Consider the following 23,450-nt stretch of genomic DNA (forward strand, 5'->3'; position numbering starts at 1 on the left):
TGCGTCTTTAAGCCCCAAAAACGCCGTCACCGTCTAAACGAAAGGCACTTCCCATAAAATATTTTGTCGTTTTTACCCGCGAGCGTCCTCGTGTAAACGGGGCCTAAATGTAGTAAACCTGTTTGCAAACTTTCCTTATTTGACACTTTATTTGGTTTTACAGTTTGTTTACAGGCGGCACAAAAGATACCACAAATGATGAATTATGCATTTTGAATATTTTAAATGTCAGTGTTTCCCACACATAGACCATTCTGTGGCGCACCCCCACATAATGGAGACCGACCGCCACAAAATGATTCTGTTATTTTTTCCCCTCTCTAGGACATTAAAAAAACTGTAACGTCCGTAACGTTAGCCTACGCACAGAAGACATTCACATCAATAAATAAATGTTTTACAATGAACCGGGCCGGTCTCAGAGCTGGCAAGACTCTCCGGTAACGTTAAGGCATATTGAATGGTTGCCGCAAATGCCGTTAACGGGACGAGAGCAGGCAAAACGGCTGCTTCAAGCTAGCTACAGCGAGTGTAGGTTCACTTCCTGTTTTCAAAGTAAAAGCACAAATTCTATCATTATAAAGGGCAACGGCTGTTTTATTTTTGTAAATGTAACCGGAAGTGCGTTGCTCACGATGGCTAGCTTGAGTAGCGCCGAATTCATCCGAACAAAAGTGTAAACAGCTGGTATTTAGACAAATTAACGACGCACTGGGGATCTAAGTGGCTACTTTCTCACCTAAAAATGTTTGAAATGTCAATAAAGTGATATATTTAAAGAATTTAGGACTTTACCGGTGTCAGTGGAGCACCACAAATTGCTATCTGGTCTGTGGGAAACACTGCATTTTGTGTCTTTTTAGGTTATTTTGTGCTTTTTTAGACATTTTGTGTCTTTTTTTTGAAAATGTTGTTTCATTTTTGGGTCATTTTGTGTCTTTTTTGGTCATTTTGTGTAAAACAGCAGATAATTCTACAAACTTAATCATTGATTATATTTGTCCACACAGTGGTTTGTATGTAAAACACAAACTTAAGCATTGTGCTGACTAATATTGAAGGATGATGCAATTCAGTTCATCCTGAGACTCCTCCTCACACAATCTTTTAATTAGCAGTGTGTATTCTGGACTGCCAGAACAGACCAAGGTCACGTTTTCAGCACTTATTGCACTTCTTTTTATATTACTAGTGCATTGCCCGTTGAAAATGTTCCTGATCAGGATAGGCTGATTGCTGCTTGCAGTTTTCACAAGAACTGCTCATCCAAACAACTTCACACTCGACACTGCACTTCGACACTTGGCTCCTGATCATTACACCTGGCATGATGTAGTTGCATCAGCAAGAAATCAATGCTTTTTGAGAATTGAGAGCCCTGACATATTAAATGTAGGAGAACAAAACATGAAATATCTTGAAGTGGATCTTAACCATAGTCCTTATTTCAGGTATCTAATCTAAACCCCACTGACTTCAGCAGGAGGCAACCAGAAATATATTCCTGCAGCACTCACAGGGGTCCACTCTTCATACAGTACACAGTGGGTACATAACTGCTAAAACATGTCCTGTAGACTGCAAGATTGCAACCCTGATGATGCAAACCCACTCAGTCAAATAAATAAACAGCTGTCAATAAACTCAAAGAATAGCCAGACAGACAGCAGCTCCTTTCATTTTAGTTAGAATAATATTTGGTAACATTACCAAACTCAATACCTTTGACCTGTTTTGGGCTAAAAAATAGCTTATCATATTCCTAGCAGTGTGATGAAGGCTTCAACACTGCACCTTAGACCAGTAGTTCTCAACCTTTTTGAGAACAACAAATGACCAAAAAAAATACCAAAAAAAGACACAAAATGACTAAAAACAGACACAAAATGACCAAAAAAAGACACAAAATGACTAAAAACAGACACAAAATGACCAAAAAAAGACACAAAATGACCAAAAAAAAGACACAAAATGACCAAAAGAAGACACAAAATGACCAAAAAAAGACACAAAATGACTAAAAACAGACACAAAATGACCCAAAAAAGACACAAAATGACCCAAAAAGAAACAAAAATACCCCAAAAAAGACACAAAATTACTAAAAAAAGAAACTAAATGACCAAAAAAAGACACAAAATGACCAAAAAAGACACAAAATGACCCAAAAAGAAACAAAAATACCCCAAAAAAGACACAAAATTACTAAAAAAAGAAACTAAATGACCAAAAAAAGACACAAAATGACCAAAAAAGACACAAAATGACCCAAAAAGAAACAAAATTACCCAAAAAAAGACACAAAATTACTAAAAAAAGACACAAAATGACCAAAAAAATTAAACTAAATTACCAAAAAAGACACAAAATGACCAAAAAAAGACACAAAATGACCCCAAGGTTGAGAACAGCTGCCTTAGACCACCATGTTGGAAGAAAACTGTGCAGAAAATATGACTGGTATATAAATCTTGAAAAAAACTATTTTCCTGCATTGGGTTGGTTTAGCCGATTGGACAGGATGAAGTTCGATCACGACTTTAAAAAGTTTGGATCTAGACAGAAACATGTGGCAGTAACAGACGGAGGGTGTGGTGTCTCTTACCTCTGCTTCTATCTCCGCCTGTCTCTTCTCCAGCAGCTTGGCCACCACCATGGCTCTGTGTCTGCCAGAGCGCTTACAGCACACGGCCCATTCACAAAGCAAGGTCACCACCGCGTCATCATCTGGTGACATCTGGACACAAACGTGCGTTATGAGACAATATGGCTAAAAATAGAAGCTTGTGTCCACGTTTTATAATGTCATGATCAGTTTTCACTTTTCAATCCTATTTCTGGTTCCAAGTAGATAGATTTATTCATCCCCGAAGGGAAATTCGGTTGTCACAGCAGTCCGGTATTCAAGTACAATAAAATACAATAGAATAAAATACTGAGGCAGCATAAATAAAAACAACAATAGAAAAAACACACAGAATAGAACAAGGACAATTAAGAAGTTAAAAAGAAGAATATCAGTTGGTAGGATGGTTGGCAAGATGATGGTAATAATTAAACTGGTGATATGATGGCAACAATGCTATAGTGACTAGACGGTATATAATAATAATAATAGTACAGTATATAATATATATAATATAATATGTAATAATAGATAACAATATAAAAATAAAAATAAAATGAAAAATATAAATAAAGTAATAATAAGTAAAATAATATGATATATAATAATAATAGTAATAATAATAAATAAATAAGGCCGGTATAATAATAATAGTAGTATATTACAGTATATAGTAATAATAGTAATGGCAGCAACAGTATATATAATAATAATAACAGTAATAATATTAATAGCATAGCAAAGTGTCGTGCGTAGATTTAGTGCATTTCAGTAATGTTGGTTCTGGCAGCATTACTGAAATGTAATCCTGGTAACATTGCCATGTGATACATCATGTATAGCCAAGGTTTCATGCTTTATACATAATAATAATAATAATAGAGAGGTAAGAGGCATCAAGTCTTACCTCATGGCCATCTTTACTCTGGCCTGACCCGAATATGCGGTTGTACAGGGAATCCAGCGAGTTGTTAAAGTCAGACTTCTCAAAGCTGTGGTTGTCTAAAACCTCCAGGGTGTGCAGAACCCTCCCGATGGTGAAGCCTGGAAACAGATTACAGAAATCATCTCCAGCTCTGACCTTGTTATGAGCTGTAAACTGGTCTCAGCAGAGACAAAGGAACAATGTTCTAACCTGCTGTGGTCTCCTGACATTTGTCAAATGACCACCTGAACTCCACCGCCTGGCCTCGCTCCTTCACTTGCTCCTCGATTTCCCTCAACTTCGTACGGACCTGTGGTGAAAGAAAATGTGAGTAAAACATATCCTGACATCTAAAGAAACACACCATGGTGTCTATGTGCTCTGTAAACACACTAATCTTGGAATGCATTTAGCAGAAATGCACCAAACCTTGTCTTTTGGTGTCTTTTTTTGTCATTTTGTGTCTTTTTTTGGTAATTTTGTGTCTTTTTTTAGTCCTTTAGTCCAACATAAAATGTGTTTTTGAATCTTTTTTTTTACTTTCAAACACTATCATGCTCAATAAAGAATTTTAAATGTTGCAAATGTGCATTAATTTCAGAGTACACTGAGACATTAAACTGCATCATTTTCAATTAAATTCTGGAAAAGTTGGTGTGTTCTAAAACTTTTGACCAGTAGTGTATATCATATGGCAAATATATTGTTTGCGTGTGAGTTAAGACTAAAGCCAGTTTACTTCATGCGGGTCATTATAACGCTCGTTTTAGGACTCAAACAGGACAAGTTTGAAAGTGATATTTAACACAATTTACATCTGTAAACCAATATGATTATATAAATGTCTATTTATTACTAAGAGACTCACGTTTTATAAGTTATGAGTGGTTATTTCTTGCATAAATTAGGGTAAAAAGAAGCTTTGGCATCATTATTATACATGTAAATATAAATTAATGCCGAAAGACGACTTATTTTTACTTCTTTTTGCTACTACTAGTTGTATATACTTCTTATTTTATGATGTTTTTACTTTTTTTCCCTTCGTGCTGCTGCAACAACTGAATTTCCCCTCTGGGATTCAGTAAAGATTTAGCTTATCTTAGGTAGATGTTCACATATATTCATGTGCTTTGAAGAGTGTAATTACATAAATGTCTATTTATTACTAAGAGACTCAAGTTTTATATGTTATGAGTGGTTATTTCTTGCATAAATTAGGGTAAAAAGAAGCTTTGGCATCATTATTATACATGTAAATATAAATTAATGCCGAAAGACGACATATAGTTCTTATTTTTACTTCTTTTTACTACTACTAGTTGTATATACCTCTTATTTTATGATCTTTTTACTTTTTTTTCTGCTGCAACAACTGAATTTCCCCTCTGGGATTCAGTAAAGATTGATCTTATCTTAAAAGTAGAGAAAATTAGATATTCAAGAAGGGGAAACTTGAGCAAATTCTACGATAAATGGCAACCGTTTATGGACTTTTTTGTGACGATGTAACCCCCCTACACTCTTTTCTTTTCTTTGTCCCTTTTTATTTATTTATTTTATTATTTTATATATATATATATATATTTTTTTTTTTAACTTCCTCCTCTGTCTTTTATTATTATTTATGTATTTTATCTGTTATGTTTATGTGGTCAGTTTATTCATTTTATACAGACTGTCTAAATACTGTATAGTCTATTTGGTTTCGTTTTGTGTGACTGTTGTTTGTTTTTAAAATCATACAATTTAAATCTAAGGATGTGTACAACATGTTTAATGTCGACACCAATGTAGGTATGTCCCTCTGTTTTTTTTTTGTATACACATCAATAAAAATATGAAACACAAAGATTGATCTTATCTGAGGTAGATGTTCACATATTATTCATGTGCTTTTAAGAGTGTAAGTACATATATGTTTGTGTAGGAGTATACAGTATATGCATGTTTTTTTCTTACATTCATTCCTTCTTTCATTGGCTATGAGGAGTAAAAAAAAAAAATGAAATGTGATGGTGAAAAACCTGTTCTGCTTTTCCAATGAATAAATAAATAACAGAAGAAATCTCAAGGGTTTTTGCGGGGATGGAGGTACCTGCTGTGTGAAGGCAGTATTGCCCCCTGGCATGGGTAAGCTGGATGGAGCGATGGGCAGGAGGTCCAGAGGGGAACCAGTTTTATTTCTGCTGTCTGTTAGAGAATAATGCCACACTAGAGCACTGGGACAACACAACACGATGCTCTGGTGTGACAACAGAAAGCACAGGGGAAGAAAAACAGGATTAATAAGTGAAAGATTTCATGTCTTGTCTCGCATTTTATATATTCCATTCATCAATTATGCAACATTTTTTAGAAACACTGTCTATTCTTTTCAACCTGTTTTCTTATATAACCAAATTGTCAGATGTGATCAGGTTCATTCTTATGTGACAAGGTCAGCTAATGGTGGTCACCATGGTTACCATGTCCAAAATCAAATGCCTTAAAGAGAACAGTTATTTATCGGGCAGTTATCAGTTATTGGAATAATTGCCCACTGAATATACGTGAACTGAATAGTAAAGTATCTTTTAATTATTACTTGAGAATGCACTATTTAAATATGTGAGTAGTGAATTAACATATTTACTGTATGAAAGTGAGACTTAATGTAATAGATATGAATGTAATAACTTATTCGGAATGATTTCTGACGACGTATATAATAATGTCTACAATGTTTAATTGTTAAGTGATTTTTGTTTTGTCTTGTGGACCCCAGGAAGACTAGCTCCTCCCACTTTTGGTGACAGCTAATGGGGATCTTTTTAACAATAAACAATGAACAATAAACAATTATGCATCAGTCAAAGAGAACACGTTATACCTGTAACATGCAGCTGAGCCCGAACACCAGAGGCCTGTGCTGAGGGCAGATGTAGAAGTCTGTGAAAGCCGTCTGGGGCTGGTTTCCTCCCGCCGGCTGCGAGGTCGGGGTGGGGGGCAGGGCGTTGCCTTGCTGCGTCAACATGCCGTGGGCTGGATGCCCTCCTGCGCCGGGGCCCAGGCTCCCGTCGCTTAGCAACAGGTTGAGGCGGCGTGTGCAGAAGTAAGCCAGTCTCCGTGACAAGTAAGCCGACTGTACAAATTCCCCTGAGTACTGCAGGGGACAGAGGAGAGATTCACAGCGTTACCCACAGCACTCAGTGTCCATTAACATCAGACAGCTTTGGAAATAGAAAGAAAACGAGGAGCAGCAGCACACACTACGGCTTCATGATAAATTGTTGACAGCTGGAGAAGCCTGTCATAACACCCAGTGTGTGTGTGTGACGGCGTACAGCTGTATATGTCCCCAAAGCAATAGCTCAAAGCATTAGTGATGATGTGATGACAGGAAGTGGATATTGGAGGCTTACCTGTAGTAAAAGCGGCAGGAGAAGTCTGAGGAGCTCATCTTCACCAGGTCGGACCTTCTCAAAACACTCCAGCACCCACGTCAGGAACTCATGTCTGTCTAACATGCCGTCCTGAACACAGAAACCAAACACAATGGCTTATCAGTTAGTGGTGTAACGCAGCTATTCTCAACCTTGGGGTCGGGACCCCCAATTGGGGTCGCGAGATGATTTCTGGGGGGTCGCCAAATCATTTTCAGTCAGCTCTGTCTCCACTGTGTTACAGCGTTCATGTGTAAATGTGTTTTTTAGGTCATTTCGTGTCTTTTTTGGGTCATTTTGTGTCTTTTTTGATCACTTTGTGGTCAATTTGTGTCTTCTTTGGTCATTTTGTTTCCTTTTTTGGTCATTTTGTGTCTTTTATTAGTCATTTTGTGTCTTTTTTTGTCATTTTGTGTCTTTTTTGTCATTTTGTGTCTTTTTTCATCATTTCATGTCTTTTTTTGGTCATTTTATGTCTTTTTTGGGTCATTTTGTGTCTTTTTTTGATCATTTTGTGGTCAATTTGTGTCTTTTTTGGTCATTTTGTTTCCTTTTTTGGTCATTTTGTTTCCTTTTTTGGTCATTTTGTTTCTTTTCTTAGTCATTTTTTGCCTTTTTTGTCATTTTGTGTCTTTTTTAGTCATTTTGTCTTTTCTGGTCATTTTGGGTCTTTTTTGTCATTTTGGGTCTTTTTTGGTCATTTTGTTTCCTTTTTTTGTCATTTTGTGTCTTTTTGTTTCCTTTTTTGGGTGATATGAACTGTTAGTGTGTGATTCTGTTCAGTGAGCGGGGGGGGTATTACTTATAACAGATAAATTCTAAATAGAAATACATTCTTTGCACAACACAATCATTTAAATTTCTATCAACATACAGAAAGCAACCTGAATATTTTTGGCAATTTTATTACTGATCTCTTCCAGACACAAGAACAACTACTGAGTGGGAATTTCAAAATAAAGGCGGCTCTTTAAGATGTTGAAACGTATATCAATATTTCAAAGTCTCAACTTCTTAAATAATGTCTGTAAAACTATTATCAGCACAGCACATACTAACGTTATTATCAAAGATCTACTGTAAAGGTTTACACTTCTACTGGATACATTTATGCAATTACAGTAATGTGTGACACTGCAACATGTTAACTGACCTGAAACATGAACATGGCGAGCTTCTCGTTGTATTCCCACTGCTTCATGGCTGTCTCCACGTCAGCAGGAGTGGCTGGGAGAGGTGAGCTGCAACCTTGGCTGGGAAACTGTCTGTAAAACTCAGCCACCTTCTGAAGCTGCTCCCACAGGTACTTAGTAATAATCTGAGTCCATTCTACACACACACACACACACACACACACACACACACACACACACACACACACACACATAAATTGTAATGCAATAAATGGCAGAACATTTTCTACTGAAAGAAATCTCTTTTTATTTTTATTTTTTTTTTAATTTAATTTTATTAATTTCTGTGGGTCATCATATTAGGTACCAGGAAGGACATAACAAAAATAAAGAAATAAATAAAACAATTAGCAGTTTCAGAATTTCATCAATATCAGTTTCATAGTATTTAATCAAAATCAAAGTTACTTCAGAATTTATCTGTCTTATAATGTTCAATGCTCCCCTCAATACTAATAATTGGTTGTACCGACCCTCCTTTTTATTTTTGTCTTCTGACATTGAACTTTCAATACACAAGTAATACTTCATCAAAGCCTTCCACTTCTCTATTGACGGTGCTTCCTTACTCTTCCAATTAGTTTTTTAAGGATAAGAGAGGAAAAAAGTGTCAGCCAACTAACAGGATATCTCATCCCCTCTATATCATGAAAAATACATTTTCTTGGAGAGAATATAATTTTCCTGTTAGTATTTTTACATAACCAACTCTGTATGCTTTCCCAAATCTTCTTAATACTTTCGCAATACCAAAAGGCATGCATGAGGGAGTCACCACATAGGTTTCTACTGAAAGAAATCTCATCAGTCTCCATTTTACTCACTCGAATGTTTATATATATCCTTATTACTTGTTTTTATTTTGAAATATCTATTTTACTTTATTCATATTATTCACCTCTTTTAACTTTATCACTGTACAGAATATCAGCAACAAGTGTTTTAAAACTTATTTACTACTCCATTTAATGTCACACAGCAAAGGGTAGGATATAGAGGATGGGTTGGGGATCATAAAGGGCACAGACTGCTTTTACACGACCCAAAATAATAAAATAGATTACTATAAAAAATGTTAAATGTTGTCATCCAATAGAAGAAAGCATAATGTTTCATTTTCAAATGATCTTTCAGCAAAAGGGCACATGAAACATGATTCAGGACCGATCTGTCACGGCTCAGACACACACTGCTTTACCAATGATAAACATGGCACTTACCTATACAAGGATCAATCACATGCCTCTTCTTGACTTTAGTTTCTGTTATGGCTGCGTGGTATGCACATGTCATCTTGATCATCCATGCTGAGCGCATGACAGGGACCGAGTACTTGGCCAAGTATCCAAAAACCTCCTCCTTTTTGCTAAAGATTGGAACCTGTGACAAAGACAGTTTATGTGCGTCAGTTAAGTGGAGTGAACAAAAGAAAAAGAAACACAAGGTTATTAGCCTGGTATACCCATACTGCCTTGCCCGCTTGATTTCATTTCGAACCTGCAGGCGGTCTGGCAACTACGACCATTTCTTAGCCCTGTTTTAGGATCCAATCACAGAACGGGGAGGGACGGCAAGACGATGACGCGTACTACTTGACAGATGGAAGCTTGTAGTTTTGTAGTTTTCTTACAGATCCAACATGGCTGCAGCAGACTTGGAACTCTCTTTGGATCTTGCTGTAGACTGCGTTTTAAATAGTTTAGAGCGAAAGTTGCTTTTAAAAGAAGAACAGCGTTTGACTTTACACTCCTGTTTCACCACCGAAAAGGATGTTTTAGCCTTGCTTCAGACAGGATTTGGCAAAAGCCTAATTTACCAACTAGCGCCGCTACTAGCCCCGCTACTAGCACCGCTATTAGCCCCGCTACCGCTCGCTGATGTAACGCCGGTGATCTGGCTACGAGCCGGGGGACAGCGGAGCCCCCAGAGACCCCCAGCAGCTTGTTTATTGCCCATAAAATCAGTGGATGTGTGGCTGAATGACATGAGGGGGAATAAGGCATAAAAATAAATAATCTTGCAGAAAACCGAGAACTGGAGAAGCAAAGCATCAAGCAACACACACACACACACACACACACACACACACACACACACACACACACACACACACACACACACACACACACACACACACACACACACACACACACACACACACACACACACACACACACACACACACACACACACACACACACACACACACACACACACACACACACACACACACACACACACACACACACACACACACACACACACACACACACACACACACACACAGCCAGTAGACTGTGAGCTGAAACTATAGAGCAGCCAGAGTCAGAACATGCTGCAGAAAAACATTGCAGAAGCAGAATTGAGCACTTTAGTCTCAAAGTAGAGATGCTAGAGGGCTAGTCTGGCTATGTAAACATCAATTTCTGTCGCTCTACATACGTCATCTGGTATAACTGAAACGATTGGCTAAGAGCTACCTACAAACGCTTTTGACAGACATTCGTAGCGCCCAATAAACGGCTCTGGAGGATCGTAAACCACGGCTTCTTCTACGGAGAAATGAATGGCTGGTTTCCAGACTAATCTCATTTGTGGTTAGTCTGTCATTACCCAGGCTACAAGGTTATAGTAATTCATCAAAAATGTTTTAATTAGTATCACAAGTAGTACTGATCACTTTCCGAAACAGCTGGCAGTGCAGACAAAGAATAGTAAAATAAAAAACAGGAGATAAACCATACAAGTAATATAAAATGATGTCAATACAGGCTTCAGAAGTCTGTTGCAAAAAATAATTATATTTTGGCAAAATCTATTTTTTCCCCCAACACTGCCTATCTTGTTAAAAATAATTGCACCGAAGTAACTGTTGGCACGAAGTCCAGAATTTTAATTAACCCTCTGAACCGCATAATCCACCAGTGGGTTTAAAAGCATGACTTATTAAACAAAGAGCGTCTATCATAGACATAGACATAGAAATTGTAAAAAATGATATAGTCATCTGATTTTCAGACTGCCCATGAACAAATCATGTGTTACAACTGCTTTCATCAGGGAAAATAACTAAATACAAGCTAAAATAGTGATATTTTACCAAAAAGAAACTGCTGGCACCAAACAAATCCTTTAAAAAAAAACAAAAAAACATTAAATTCTCGTCTCCTCAGCGCAACTAGGAAGCTATGAATGACGAGGCTGAGACCAACAGTGTGACAAAAATTATGTGACACTTCCACTAAACTGTAGGCTGTTATTTGTATAGCGTGTGAAGCGCCCATATACCAAAATATTGGTATCACTAGTGGGTATTTGAAATAAATTCTATGAATAGTTTATATACTTATCAGAGAAATCCAACTTGTGTTTTTCTTCTTTTATGATTAATTTTGCATTGTAACTGTTATACTGCACACAAGACATTTATGGTTCTTCCTAATTCTAGCCATGATTGTTTTGTTTCCACAGAGGTGCAGGACTTATATATTATTATTATTTTTATTATTATCATATACAGTAGAAAACCGCTGCCACCTTGAGTAAAATCTTACAGAAGCAAAAAACCCTGAAACTGCTCAGGGTTCAGAGGGTTAAAGGCATCTGCTAAGTTTTCCTGATGTTACTTCTTCTTTAGTTTGAATAAAGTAGCTGAGGAGAAACTTGGGACTGATGTACTTGTGGAAAAGTGATCGGTCAAAGTAATTAAACACAGAAAGGATCCCATGTTCATTGTAGTGAGAAAACAATGAATCACACAAATACCAATGCAAGGGGGAACAACACAAAACGCAAAAAACTATGGCGTGAAGTGTCAACAATAAAGGGCTTTCATACATTCATGAATAGATGTATTCAAAATTCAAAACCAATTTTCTGCCACTTGTAAGAGCACTTACAGAGAAAATTATTTGTTTGTGGGGGAGTTGGGAAAAAAAACCTCACCAGACAATCTATAAATAATAGATTTCCATGTTTAAAAAATAACACACAGCAATAAAAACCTGTTTCCACTAACAAACAATGGCATCCACTGTGTCTTGGGTCAATACACCCAAACAAGACAAACAATAGACTTGTTTTAAACAGAACCATCGATTGAGTCGGTTTAACAGGGAAATAAAAAACACTGCATCACTTAATTTTCCTGCATTGTACTTGTTTTGTTTTGTGATGTTGAATTGAATCGTCCAGTAGTGTTCTGCACTATTTTATCACTGTGGCAATTTTTTTTCTCCTCTTTGCTTTCACAGAACTGACACGTTAATTTCTCCGAGCGGTGATTTACACACCAGGAACCTCCACACCTCATCTGTCAGCTGCTTCTGCCCTGGCAGCAAACGTCTATCGAGCCTCGCCAAAGCACAATTAGTGAAGCTAAATTTGTGGGCTGACGTCGCAAAACTATTAGGCCATCGCAAAGATGATGTATGCGTGTACTGATAGATCTGCATTCCATGATTACTGTGTAATATCAACCTGGTGTCTCACTTGAAGAAAGCTCAGACAGAAAAAAAACTAAAATTCTATGTTAAAATTATTTTTAATTATTATTTTGTTAAAATTATTTTATTATTTTTTAATTTTCACAGAGCTACTTTATTCATCTTACTTTATTTTTTTATACTGTATATTCATATTTATTCTGCACTGGAATTCTATTCTACTCCTTAATACATACTCCTTCTTTAGACACTATTTTTTATTGTATTTTTATATATATAATAAAGTCTATCTATCTATCCATCTATCTATCAGTCCTGATCAAAAATATCAAAGATTTATTCATTTTTTAGAGTTTACATACTTTAAATGCCAGTTTCTTTACACTATGCCACATATTTTTTTTAATTATTTTCTGGATACTAAATGCTAGGGGGATAATTTTCACAGTCTGAGATAAAGAATTGTTTTGTTTGTGCAGCTTCAGATTTAAAAAAATCCCATTTGGGTTTCTAAAAGGACAAAATCTCCTCAAATTACTATAAAAATATTATGTAATAAGATTATTTTTCACTTTTATTGAGCTCAGTTTTAACTATATTTACTCTGATCATATATACCATTAATCAGAATTTAACCCCATGCCAATATATTTATATAATGCCACTGTTGTTATATAATTATTTTCCATTAACTAAAAGCTAAGGAGGATTTTATTCATCGTATGGGATATGTTAGTGTAGTGTTATTGATATTGCACTGCATCAAACACTGCAGCGCTCCATAATACAGCAGCAACAAACCCAGTAGAAATCACAAAAATAGCATGTTTTGTCCCCATTGGGCCAATATGAGAAAAAAATCCCAAAAGCCTGATATAACAGATTGCATGATTTTATTCTGAAATGGCTGTTGAATCGAAATCGGGGCTTTAATGAGTTTCAGTGGGGACATTTATGTCCTGAAGGGAGTGTCTGTATTTACTAGGCTAGAAGGCTACATAGTTTATTATAGACTTATGATAGGAGAAGAGGCTGAACCTCCTAAATTTGCACACAACAAAACCAAAACCAAACCAAAATACATGCCATATGCTTTTATCACAGCCAAAATGATCAAACATCTTCACATTCTCAACAACTTTAGGCTCAACAGTGTGCTTTTAGCCTAATAACACTCACTAGCAGGATAATGTGGTAGCATTTAAAAGTTAAAGTAGCAACAGTTACGGAAAATTAATCATGCTAACATTCAGACTGTTAGCACCATGTTATTATAGATTACATTTTATTTTGAAAGCCACTGAATTACCTCATGACAGACCAAGCTGAAAAGCCTATTTTCATTAAGGTGTAAAAGACTAGACAGCAGACATACACAATGGCATTTGTAATCAGTATTAATACTCATGTAGCTGTAATTATAACAGCTTTTAATTTTTTTTTTACTTTAACAAAGGACATATTTTACATTTTGACCTGGGTATGCATGGTTGAAAAGTATTGGGCTTTGGTCACCGCCTAAAAATCCTTTCCAAATGTAAGATTAGCAGGTGAGAACATGCAAACAATAAAAATGAGACTGTTGTGCAGAGGATTACACTGATTAACCAGCCAACCAAAGCAGAGCGCAGAGGACAAAGGACAATACAGCACAAAATAGATGTCACTGCCAGTTCAACCAACATAAAGAAATCAGCATTTACTAAACACGGCTTTCAAAGACTCACGCCAGGGTCTTACCTTTTTAGCCAGTTGTGTCAGAGGTTTAGTCCCTGCTAAATCCGTGAACCAATTATTGATGGAGCTCTGTGACCTCGCTGTGACAAGCCAGAAATTATCCTTCTGGTTGACCTGCGGCTTACGTTTCCCGGTGTCTGGAAACGTGTTGTAGCGCAGCTTCTCTGCAATGATGCTGCTGAAGTTGGAACTGATCTGTGAAGCATTGCAGTATAACATGAATTAATGCAAAATCAATCTCATGAAAATACAACAAAGTAGCATGCAGGGTGAGTTAAAGTGTCTTTACCTTTGATGGGTTGAAGTTGACATTTTTGGCACTGCCATGTTCATCACCAGATACAGCTGGTTGGTTATTGAATCCTTGTTTCACATTCAGTGCAGTCAGCTCATCCTGAAACAAACAGGGGATTTTAACAGAAAATTAAAACCATTCATGCTAGTTTGGAGTTACAAAATCTCATGATTTTTGGATCCCAGACCAGCTAATTGTAGTTTGAGGAAATCTGCATATGCTTGCTGGTGTCAACTAGGAAAATGAACATTGCTATACTGAAAAATGGACAGATATAAAAAATCTTTCCTGCCACATGCCATCACACTGTACAATTTTTTTTTTTTTTTTAATTTAACCAGGGAATATCCATTGAGATTAAGAACCTCTTTTTCTTTAAGGGAGCCCTGGCCAAGAGGCAGCAAACACAGAATACAGTTACATATTTACATAACATACAGACCTTAAACACATCATGAGAAACAAGTGCATGTTGTGGAATTGGCCTCAATAACTCTTAGTTTGGATTTAAAAGTGCTCAAAGAAACAAATTCAGTTAATTTCCATTCTTTCTGGTGCATATTCCAGCATAAGGTTCAGAGTAAACAAATGCCCTTTTACCTAACTCTGTAGAGCAAAAAGGGGCAGAAAGCAACAATTGATCTTGTGAACGAAGAGAATAAGATCCAGCATTTCTCACAGTAATTAAGCTGCAAATGTACGAAGGCAGCAGTCCCAATATTGCCTTATAAATGAAAGTATACAATAAGTATACAATAACAAATAATAACCTGGTTCATTACATACTGTCTATGCACTTTATGTGTTCTTTATGCACACTGTTCATTGCACCTTATTTGTTTCATAGCACCAACATTTTTATACTGTATATTCATATTTATTCTGCACTGGAATTCTATTCTACTCCTTAATACATAATCCTTCTTTAGACACTTTATTTTTTATTGTATGTTTATATTTTATTGCTTGAAGTATGCCTAGATTGTTCTTTTTATTTAATTGTCATTGTCTATGTGTGTAATGCTGCTGCTACACTGTAATTTCCCAGCTTGGGATAAATAAAGTATATCTATCTATCTATTGGATTTAAGTGCAACAGCATTAACAGAGATAAAGGAGTCAGTTTCCCATCTACATCAACAGATTATCCAGGTTAATAATAGATCAGGAGCCAACAGCACAACCCTGCAAGGCCCAATCTTAAAAACTGAGCACAGATAATGTATCTTAGATTAATATACAGCTTGAAGGTGGTTAGCTCTGCAGGCTAAACCTAAACACCAAGCTAACAAATAATTACCAGTCACGCACAATCCTAAAAAACAAGGCAAACGCATATTGTTTTCCATCACAAAGCTAAATACTGGTTGAGGTTATATAAAACAAGATATTAGCAACTAGCTAATGAGCTAGCTCAATAAAGTATCCAACGAATGGGTTGTTTTCCAAGTAGGCTAGCTAGCTAGCTAGCTAGCTAACAAACTGACAACTGGGTGCTGTTCATTGTTATTGCTAGGCCCAAATCGTCTAGAGGAGCTAGCTAAACAGGCTAGCTAGTGTTAGCATGAGCAGCTTCTTGGCTGGAAATTTCTTCCCACAAAACTGTTTTTTTCTGCCTTTTTCGGGTTATACATGGTAATATCTGACCTCTTTCTGCTTTGGATCTTGGGGATAGACGTCCGGAGGGCCGAGTCGGGGCCGCTTTAATGGCCGGTGTTCGTAACTTAGGATCCCGAAAGCAGCCATCATCCAGCGGCATCACAGCCAAGGCTTTCCTCCTCCCAGCAGCCGGAGAAGCTACAAGCTACAACAACCACTTCCGCTTCCGCTACGAGTTCCGCCCCGGATTTCAAAATAAGACGGCACGGAGAGAAAAACACACAACGCACTTTAAAAAACATCTTTAACCCTCTGGAGCAGGGCCGGTTCTAGCCCATTGGCTGCCCTAGGCGATATTGAGATTTTGCGCCCACCCCTCCCCCGAACCACATCCATTCCATGTATTCATTCTGATATAGGTACACTATGTTATATGTATTATGCTGTACACTAATATTTGATACATGAACTACAAGCAAGGTAATGGTCTCAGAACATTTTTATTTTTAGAAACTTTGGAACTTTACCAACAACAACTGAATTTAAAATAAGAATAAATAAATGAGAAAACACAGATCTGTTGATTGTAAAGACTGAAAATAAATAAAATGTACAAATGCAGTAAAAATAAATATAAAAAATTAAGAAATGTAAAAATGTAAGTACTATGGTATTTCACCATCAAAGGTTAAAGTAATATGGTATTTCACCACCAAAGTTCAACACCAAAGTGTAAATTACGAGTGACGATACCCATGCACGTATCATATTTTATATAATATAATATTACATTTTCATTCGAAATATGGGTTGGGGCATGTTCATTTAATTCAATGAGGGTTTTATTGCCCATGCTTTTTAAAAAATGTTTCGTTAATCAATGTTGTTAAAACAAAGATGTATGCTTAAGGGCGCCACAAGCGGGCGCCCCCTGCCAATTTGGCGCCCTAGGCAGCCGCCTTGGTGGCCTGTAGGAATAACCGGCCCTGCTCTGAATCAAGGTTATAATAGTTTTGGATTTTTCATTAGTTTTAGTTTTAATTGCGTTGTGAATTTTTGTTTTCAAATTCAGTTAGTTTTAGTTAGTTTTTAGAGTGAGTTTTATAGTTTTAGTTTAGTTTTTATTTTTTGAAAATGCTTAGTTTTAGTTTAGTTTTTATTAGTTTTAGTTTTTTTTGTAATGCGCTATGTGTTGGTGCGAGATTCAAAGAGGTCATAATAAATTTTGCCTTTATTTCCTTTGGTTTATCATCTCAGCCCCAATAAGGTTATTAACTGTTTTGAATTTTGGTTCTAGTGTAAACATCCCAGTCTCAGTAAACATATTCACCATGTGTTGCATGTTCAAATAGAAACACTGAATTATGAATGAAAAAAGTTGACAAAAACTAAAACTAAGGACATTTTCACTATAATTTCAGTTAGTTTTAGTTAGTTTTGTAACCACACAATACAGTTTCAGTTAGTTATTGTTTTTTTAAAAACTCTAGTTTTTATTTTTATTTCAGTTAACGAAAATGTTTTTTCAATTCTAGTTTTCGTTATTTCGTTAGTTTTCGTTAACTATAATAACCTTGGTCTGGAGTCCATCGATTTATTGAAAATACACAGGTTTTATTTACAGTAATAACTTAATTTATATATGATATGTAGACAAGCTGAGAAAGCCAGTTTGATGAAAGTGCCATTTATCTTTCTAGACCATTTTTAAAATGAGAATTTTCTTGCTACAATGAAAACTATTACTATTTTTAATTTACATGCAAATGGACTGTTTTGTTGTTATATTATTTATTATTTTTTCTGCTGTTTTTGTGTGTATAAATGGTAAAAAAAAAAAAAAAAAAGGTATATTTCCATAGACACATGTGTCTTTTGTTTGTATTTTGGGTTCCTGGCAGCTTTATACTTTGTGAATTAAAATAAAATGAAAAATCAGAGTGATATATAAAGTTTGTGTTGAGAAAAAGGAGCCATGCATGTGATGTAAGGACAGACTGAAAGATGCTAAAAAGAGACAGAAATTAATGCATAGCAAGTAGACAAATTTGAACCAAAATCTCCCAGACTTCAGAGGTTTAAACTTCTATTAAATGATACAAAGCTTGGAGAATCTTTTTTATTATTAAGTTTAGTATGAGTACAAAAATATTAAGCATTTTTGTTTTGAATAAAAACATCAAACTTAATAATAAAGTATTCAAAAACAGGCATTGCATTGCTTGTAACTAACCACTCCTGCCCTAAAACATAACCTACTTATATAGAACTTTTCTTTTTTTTAGTAATTTCTGCAAAAAATAATTAATAAAAAAAAAAATGAATACATGCTGCAATAATTTCCAGAAAACTGCTTCTTACACAATAGGGGCCAGATAATTTCCAATGGTGGCAATGAAGTACTTCACTTAGGTGCAATTTCAAGGTACCTGTAGTAATGTATATGGAAAAAATATATAATCATAAAATGCATTAGAATTTCACGTTTGTGAATGTTTAGAAAATGATCACTGTAGTCCAACAAATTAATAAAATATCTGAATAAATTAGCTATATTAATAGAAAGGTTACATAAAGACTACTTTCGTGAACATGTGACCACAAATTTAAAGTAGCTCAGTGTTTGTATTTGCCATATTTGTGTGCAAATTCTGGTCCTTAAATAGAGAACCATGTTTAATGTGCCCTTTTTCTACACATACACACACGTTTAAAATGCATTTGAGTCAGGAGATGCAGTAATGTGACTTTGCTCTGGGTTGATGGTTTTATTTTCAACATGGCTGGGTTAACAACCAATTGCCCTGGAGTCCCAGGGGCACTGAAAGCTCCACAGTGTCAGCTAATTTGTGTAAATGTATTTGTATCTGTAAAAGAAAAAAAGGACACAATTATTTGATAAATCTGGGCCTTTATGCAGGTCCTGCTTTATTTCTTGTTCTTGAGATCCTGTTTCATGTGTCAACATTTAGTTGTAGGCACTTCAGTATATTGCTTCTGGTGCATTTTTCTAAATGAATGTGTTCAACCAAAATACTACACAGTGCAAAAGGTGTTTCAGTAAAGATTTACTGTGCACAGAGAGTGGAAGGAACGGGTCTTAGCTGAGGCCCAGCAGCTCATGAAAGAATGGACAGAAGATTGATATCTACAATTTTCATTTTCTTTTTTTTTCACAATTTATAATGTCTCAATCTTATTAAAACGGAGACTCTAAGATAGGAAGACAGGGAACAAACTGACTGATCTGAGCCACAGACACGCCACAAAAAAACCGTTAATAGCCAAGCGGATAGCAAACATGTTTCTCTTAAACAAACCATCACATCCTGCACACATCCTTGTCTTTTTTGGTCATTTTGTTTCCTTTTTTTGGTCATTTTGTGTCTTTTTTTAAAGTAATTTTGTGTCTTTTTTTGGTCATTTTGTGTTTATTTAGTCATTTTGCGTCTTTTTTTGGTCATTTTGTGTCTTTTTTGGTCATTTTGTTTCCTTTTTTTGGTCATTTTGTGTCTTTTTTTTTAGTCATTTTGTGTCTTTTTTTGGTCATTTTGTGTTTATTTAGTCATATTGTGTCTTTTTTGGTCATTTTGTGTCTTTTTTGGTCATTTTGTTTCCTTTTTTGGTCATTTTGTGTTTTTTTTTGGTCATTTTGTTTCCTTTTTTTGGTCATTTTGTTTCTATTTTGGGTGATCTGAACTGTGCATGTGAGATTGTGTTCAGTGAGCGGGGGGTCACGGACAACATGCATGTTAAATTGGGGGTCTTTTTTTTTTTTTTACAATTTATAATGTCTTAATCTTATTAAAACGGAGACTCTAAACTAGGAAGACAGGTAGATAAACTGACTGATCTGAGCCACAGACACGCTGCAAAAACCGTTAACAGCCAAGCGGATAGCAAACATGTTTCTCTTAAACAAACCATCACATCCTGCACACATCCTTGAACATACATTATCAGCAGCAGGTATCTGCGAGCTGAGTAGATTAGATTATGTCATGTTTTGTAGCATGTGAGATCAAGGAGGTGAACCCTGGTCAAGAATTACAAAGGCTTTGAGCTGCTGACTGTAATCAGGAGGAGGTCTGAGCAGGATAAGTATTGGCTGAGTCTAGTTGTTTGTGCAAACAGCTGTTTATCTCTCTCCCACACACACACATAAGGTGTATTATTTGTGTTGTAAAGTCCTGTATGTTGTGTCCTCTAGTGCAGCTATTCTCAACCTTGGGGTCGCGAGATGATTTCTGGGGGTCGCCAAATCATTTTGGAAGTCAGCTCTGTCTCCACTGTGTTAAAGTGTTCATGTGTTGTGTTTTAGTCTTTTTGGTCATTTTGTGTCTTTTTTTGGTCATTTTGTGTCTTTCTTGGTCATTATGTGTCTTTTTCTGATCATTTTGTGGTCAATTTGTGTCTTTTTTGGTCATTTTGTTTCCTTTTTTTGGTCATTTTGTGTCTTTTTTTTAGTAATTTTGTCTTTTTTTTGGTCATTTTGTGTTTATTTAGTCATATTGTGTCTTTTTTGGTCATTTTCTGTGTTTTTTTGGTCATTTTGTGTCTTTTTTTTTATCATTTTGTGGTCAATTTGTGTCTTTTTTTTGTCATTTTGTGTCTTTTTTTGATCGTTTTGTGGTCAATTTGTGTCTTTTTTGGTCATTTTGTTTCCTTTTTTTGGTCATTTTGTGTCTTTTTTTTAGTAATTTTGTCTTTTTTTGGTCATTTTGTGTTTATTTAGTCATATTGTGTCTTTTTTGGTCATTTTCTGTGTTTTTTTGGTCATTTTGTGTCTTTTTTTTATCATTTTGTGGTCAATTTGTGTCTTTTTTTTGTCATTTTGTGTCTTTTTTTGATCGTTTTGTGGTCAATTTGTGTCTTTTTTGGTCATTTTGTTTCCTTTTTTTGGTCATTTTGTGTCTTTTTTGGTCATTTTTTTTCTTTTATGGGGTCATTTTGTGTCTTTTTTTGGTCATTTTGTCTTTTTTGGGTCATTTTGTGTCTTTTTTGCTCATTTTGTGGTCAATTTGTGTCTTTTTTGCTCATTTTGTTTCTTTTTTGGGTGATCTGAACTGTGCGTGTGAGATTCTGTTCAGTGAGAGGGGGGTCACAGACAACATGCATGTTAAATTGGGGGTCTCGACTCAAAAAGGTTGAGAACTACTGCTCTAGTGCAAATAAAATGTCCCCTTTAGGTACTAAAGATCTGAAAAAAGGTATTCTAGATATCCTCCTTTCACTCCTTTGCAGCTTCAAGAATTCCAGCTATTTTCTTACCTTGTTAAGGAATTTATGTTGTTTGCTAACAGCTGACCAGTTTCCACACAGTCCACATAATGGGCTGAAAGTAGCACATTGTCAGCAGTGGAACAGGTGTGGCGTGCAGCAAATGAAGTGCCTCGAGCCACAAACAGCTTCATGATCCTTTTTCTCACATACGCGGTAGAATCCCCCGAGACATGCGCAGACTTTCATGTGTTAGAAGAAGAAGCTCTGTGTTTTATTCCAGTGTGACAGTATTTTATTTGTGTCTTGTGTGTTTGGCGTAACACTTTTGGTCATTTTGGTCATTTTTTTTGTCATTTTGTGTCTTTTCTGGTCATTTTGTGTCTTTTTTTTTTTATCATTTTGTGGTCAATTTGTGTCTTTTTTTTAGTCATTTTGTCTTTTTTTGATCATTTTGTGGTCATTTTGTGTCTTTTTTTGTCATTTTGTGTCTTTTTTTGGTCATTTTGTGTCTTTTATGGGGTCATTTTGTGTCTTTTTTTGGGTCATTTTGTGTCTTTTCTGGTCATTTTGTGTCTTTTCTGGTCATTTTGTGTCTTTTTTGCTAATTTTGTTTCTTTTTTGGTCATTTTGTGTCTTTTTTTAGTCCTTTAGTCAACATAAAATGTGATTTTGAATCTTTTTTTTTTTTAACTTTTAAAACACTATCATGCTCAATAAAGAATTATATATATTACATATAAGAGGGTTACATCCAGTTCTATCATTTGATACTAAATCTATTTGAGCTTGTCTCCAGTTTTACTTGGTATATCATCATCAAACTTTTAGTTTAGTTTAGTTTAGTTTACAGCCAGAACTTTAGAGGTAAATGTACAGTAGGGCTCCACGCTGCTTTGTTTTCTAGTCTGGATGTGGTGAAGAAGTCATGCTTTGGTGCTTTTGGAGACTCCAGAGGATTAAAAATATTAATAAACCAGAGGAGTTTCCCTTTGACATGTAAAATAGCATCGAGACAATTGGACATCAGTATATATATAAAAAATATTTTTATTTAAAAACAAGACCCATAATAATAAAAATCAAACATTTGCAAAAAAAAGATTACAATCTCGAGTGTACAAAGGCAATCCTGAAATGTGTCAATGCAATAAAAAAGATATTGCACTCTTGATTCATGATTGTTCAGCACATACTTGATTATAAGGCAGAAGTTCACAATCCCCAGCTTTGTGAAAACCCAACATTTGAAGACACATCCTATGTTGATCGGTTTCAGCTTTGTTGCACATTACATACTTTACCATGGTTTATTACATTACTGCAACTGCATAGCGCACTTTGTTCAACACCAGAATTACCCTGGTGGTAAAAACCATCAGTGTAAAAATGTCCAGATGTTAAACTCCAGCATTTGGATTCAGAGGAAACTTCGGCTCATTTTAAAACACAGTACTTGCATGCAGGCTATAAAAAAAGCACGCTTACATGTCTAACTCCATTATATGACCTGAAAATCTTACAGCTCTAGGCACATATTGCATCTGCAATAATTTACTGAAATGACTGCATTATTACGGAAGCCCTGAACCGCAAGTGAAGACATTTTTTTTTGAGATGTTATCTTGTTATTTCGAGATCATATCTCGTTATTTCAAGATAATATCTCATTATTTCAAGATAATACACATATGTAAAAAAAAAAAAGAATTAAAAAAAAAAATCTTCAAAAATCTTCCACAATTTTTTTTCTTCTTCAGATATTATCTCATTATTTCGAGATAATATCTCGTAATTACGGGATAATATCTCGTTATTTCGAGATAATATCTCGTTATTTCGAGATAACACACCTATGTAAAAAAAATAATAATTTAAGAAAAAAAATTTTTTTTTTTACATAGGTGTGTTATCTCGAAATAACGAGATATTATCTCGTAATTACGAGATATTATCTCGAAATAATGAGATAATATCTGAAGAAA

General features: G+C 35.5%; 1 protein-coding gene across 3 annotated transcripts in view; it reads right to left on the reverse strand.

The window, feature by feature from the left end:
• Positions 1 to 16,463, reverse strand: part of med12 (mediator complex subunit 12) — a 56,389-nt gene extending 39,926 nt beyond the window's left edge. For 2 of the 3 annotated variants that reach the window (XM_059346146.1, XM_059346148.1), the window contains exons 1-11: positions 16,294 to 16,461; positions 14,641 to 14,745; positions 14,355 to 14,546; positions 9,390 to 9,549; positions 8,130 to 8,305; positions 6,956 to 7,066; positions 6,424 to 6,696; positions 5,650 to 5,796; positions 3,762 to 3,861; positions 3,534 to 3,670; positions 2,606 to 2,737 (exon numbers count right to left, since the gene is read on the reverse strand). In XM_059346146.1, the coding sequence (XP_059202129.1) occupies positions 2,606 to 2,737; positions 3,534 to 3,670; positions 3,762 to 3,861; positions 5,650 to 5,796; positions 6,424 to 6,696; positions 6,956 to 7,066; positions 8,130 to 8,305; positions 9,390 to 9,549; positions 14,355 to 14,546; positions 14,641 to 14,745; positions 16,294 to 16,395 (1,635 nt within the window). In that variant the 5' untranslated portion in view covers positions 16,396 to 16,461. Of the gene's footprint in view, positions 1 to 2,605; positions 2,738 to 3,533; positions 3,671 to 3,761; positions 3,862 to 5,649; positions 5,797 to 6,423; positions 6,697 to 6,955; positions 7,067 to 8,129; positions 8,306 to 9,389; positions 9,550 to 14,354; positions 14,547 to 14,640; positions 14,746 to 16,293 lie in introns of all 3 variants that reach the window. The other variant, XM_059346147.1, reaches the window with a different exon arrangement.
• Positions 16,464 to 23,450: the final 6,987 nt, after the last annotated feature.

The sequence above is a fragment of the Centropristis striata genome, chromosome 12 (assembly GCF_030273125.1).
Source record: "Centropristis striata isolate RG_2023a ecotype Rhode Island chromosome 12, C.striata_1.0, whole genome shotgun sequence".
NCBI classification, from domain to species: Eukaryota; Metazoa; Chordata; class Actinopteri; order Perciformes; family Serranidae; genus Centropristis; species Centropristis striata.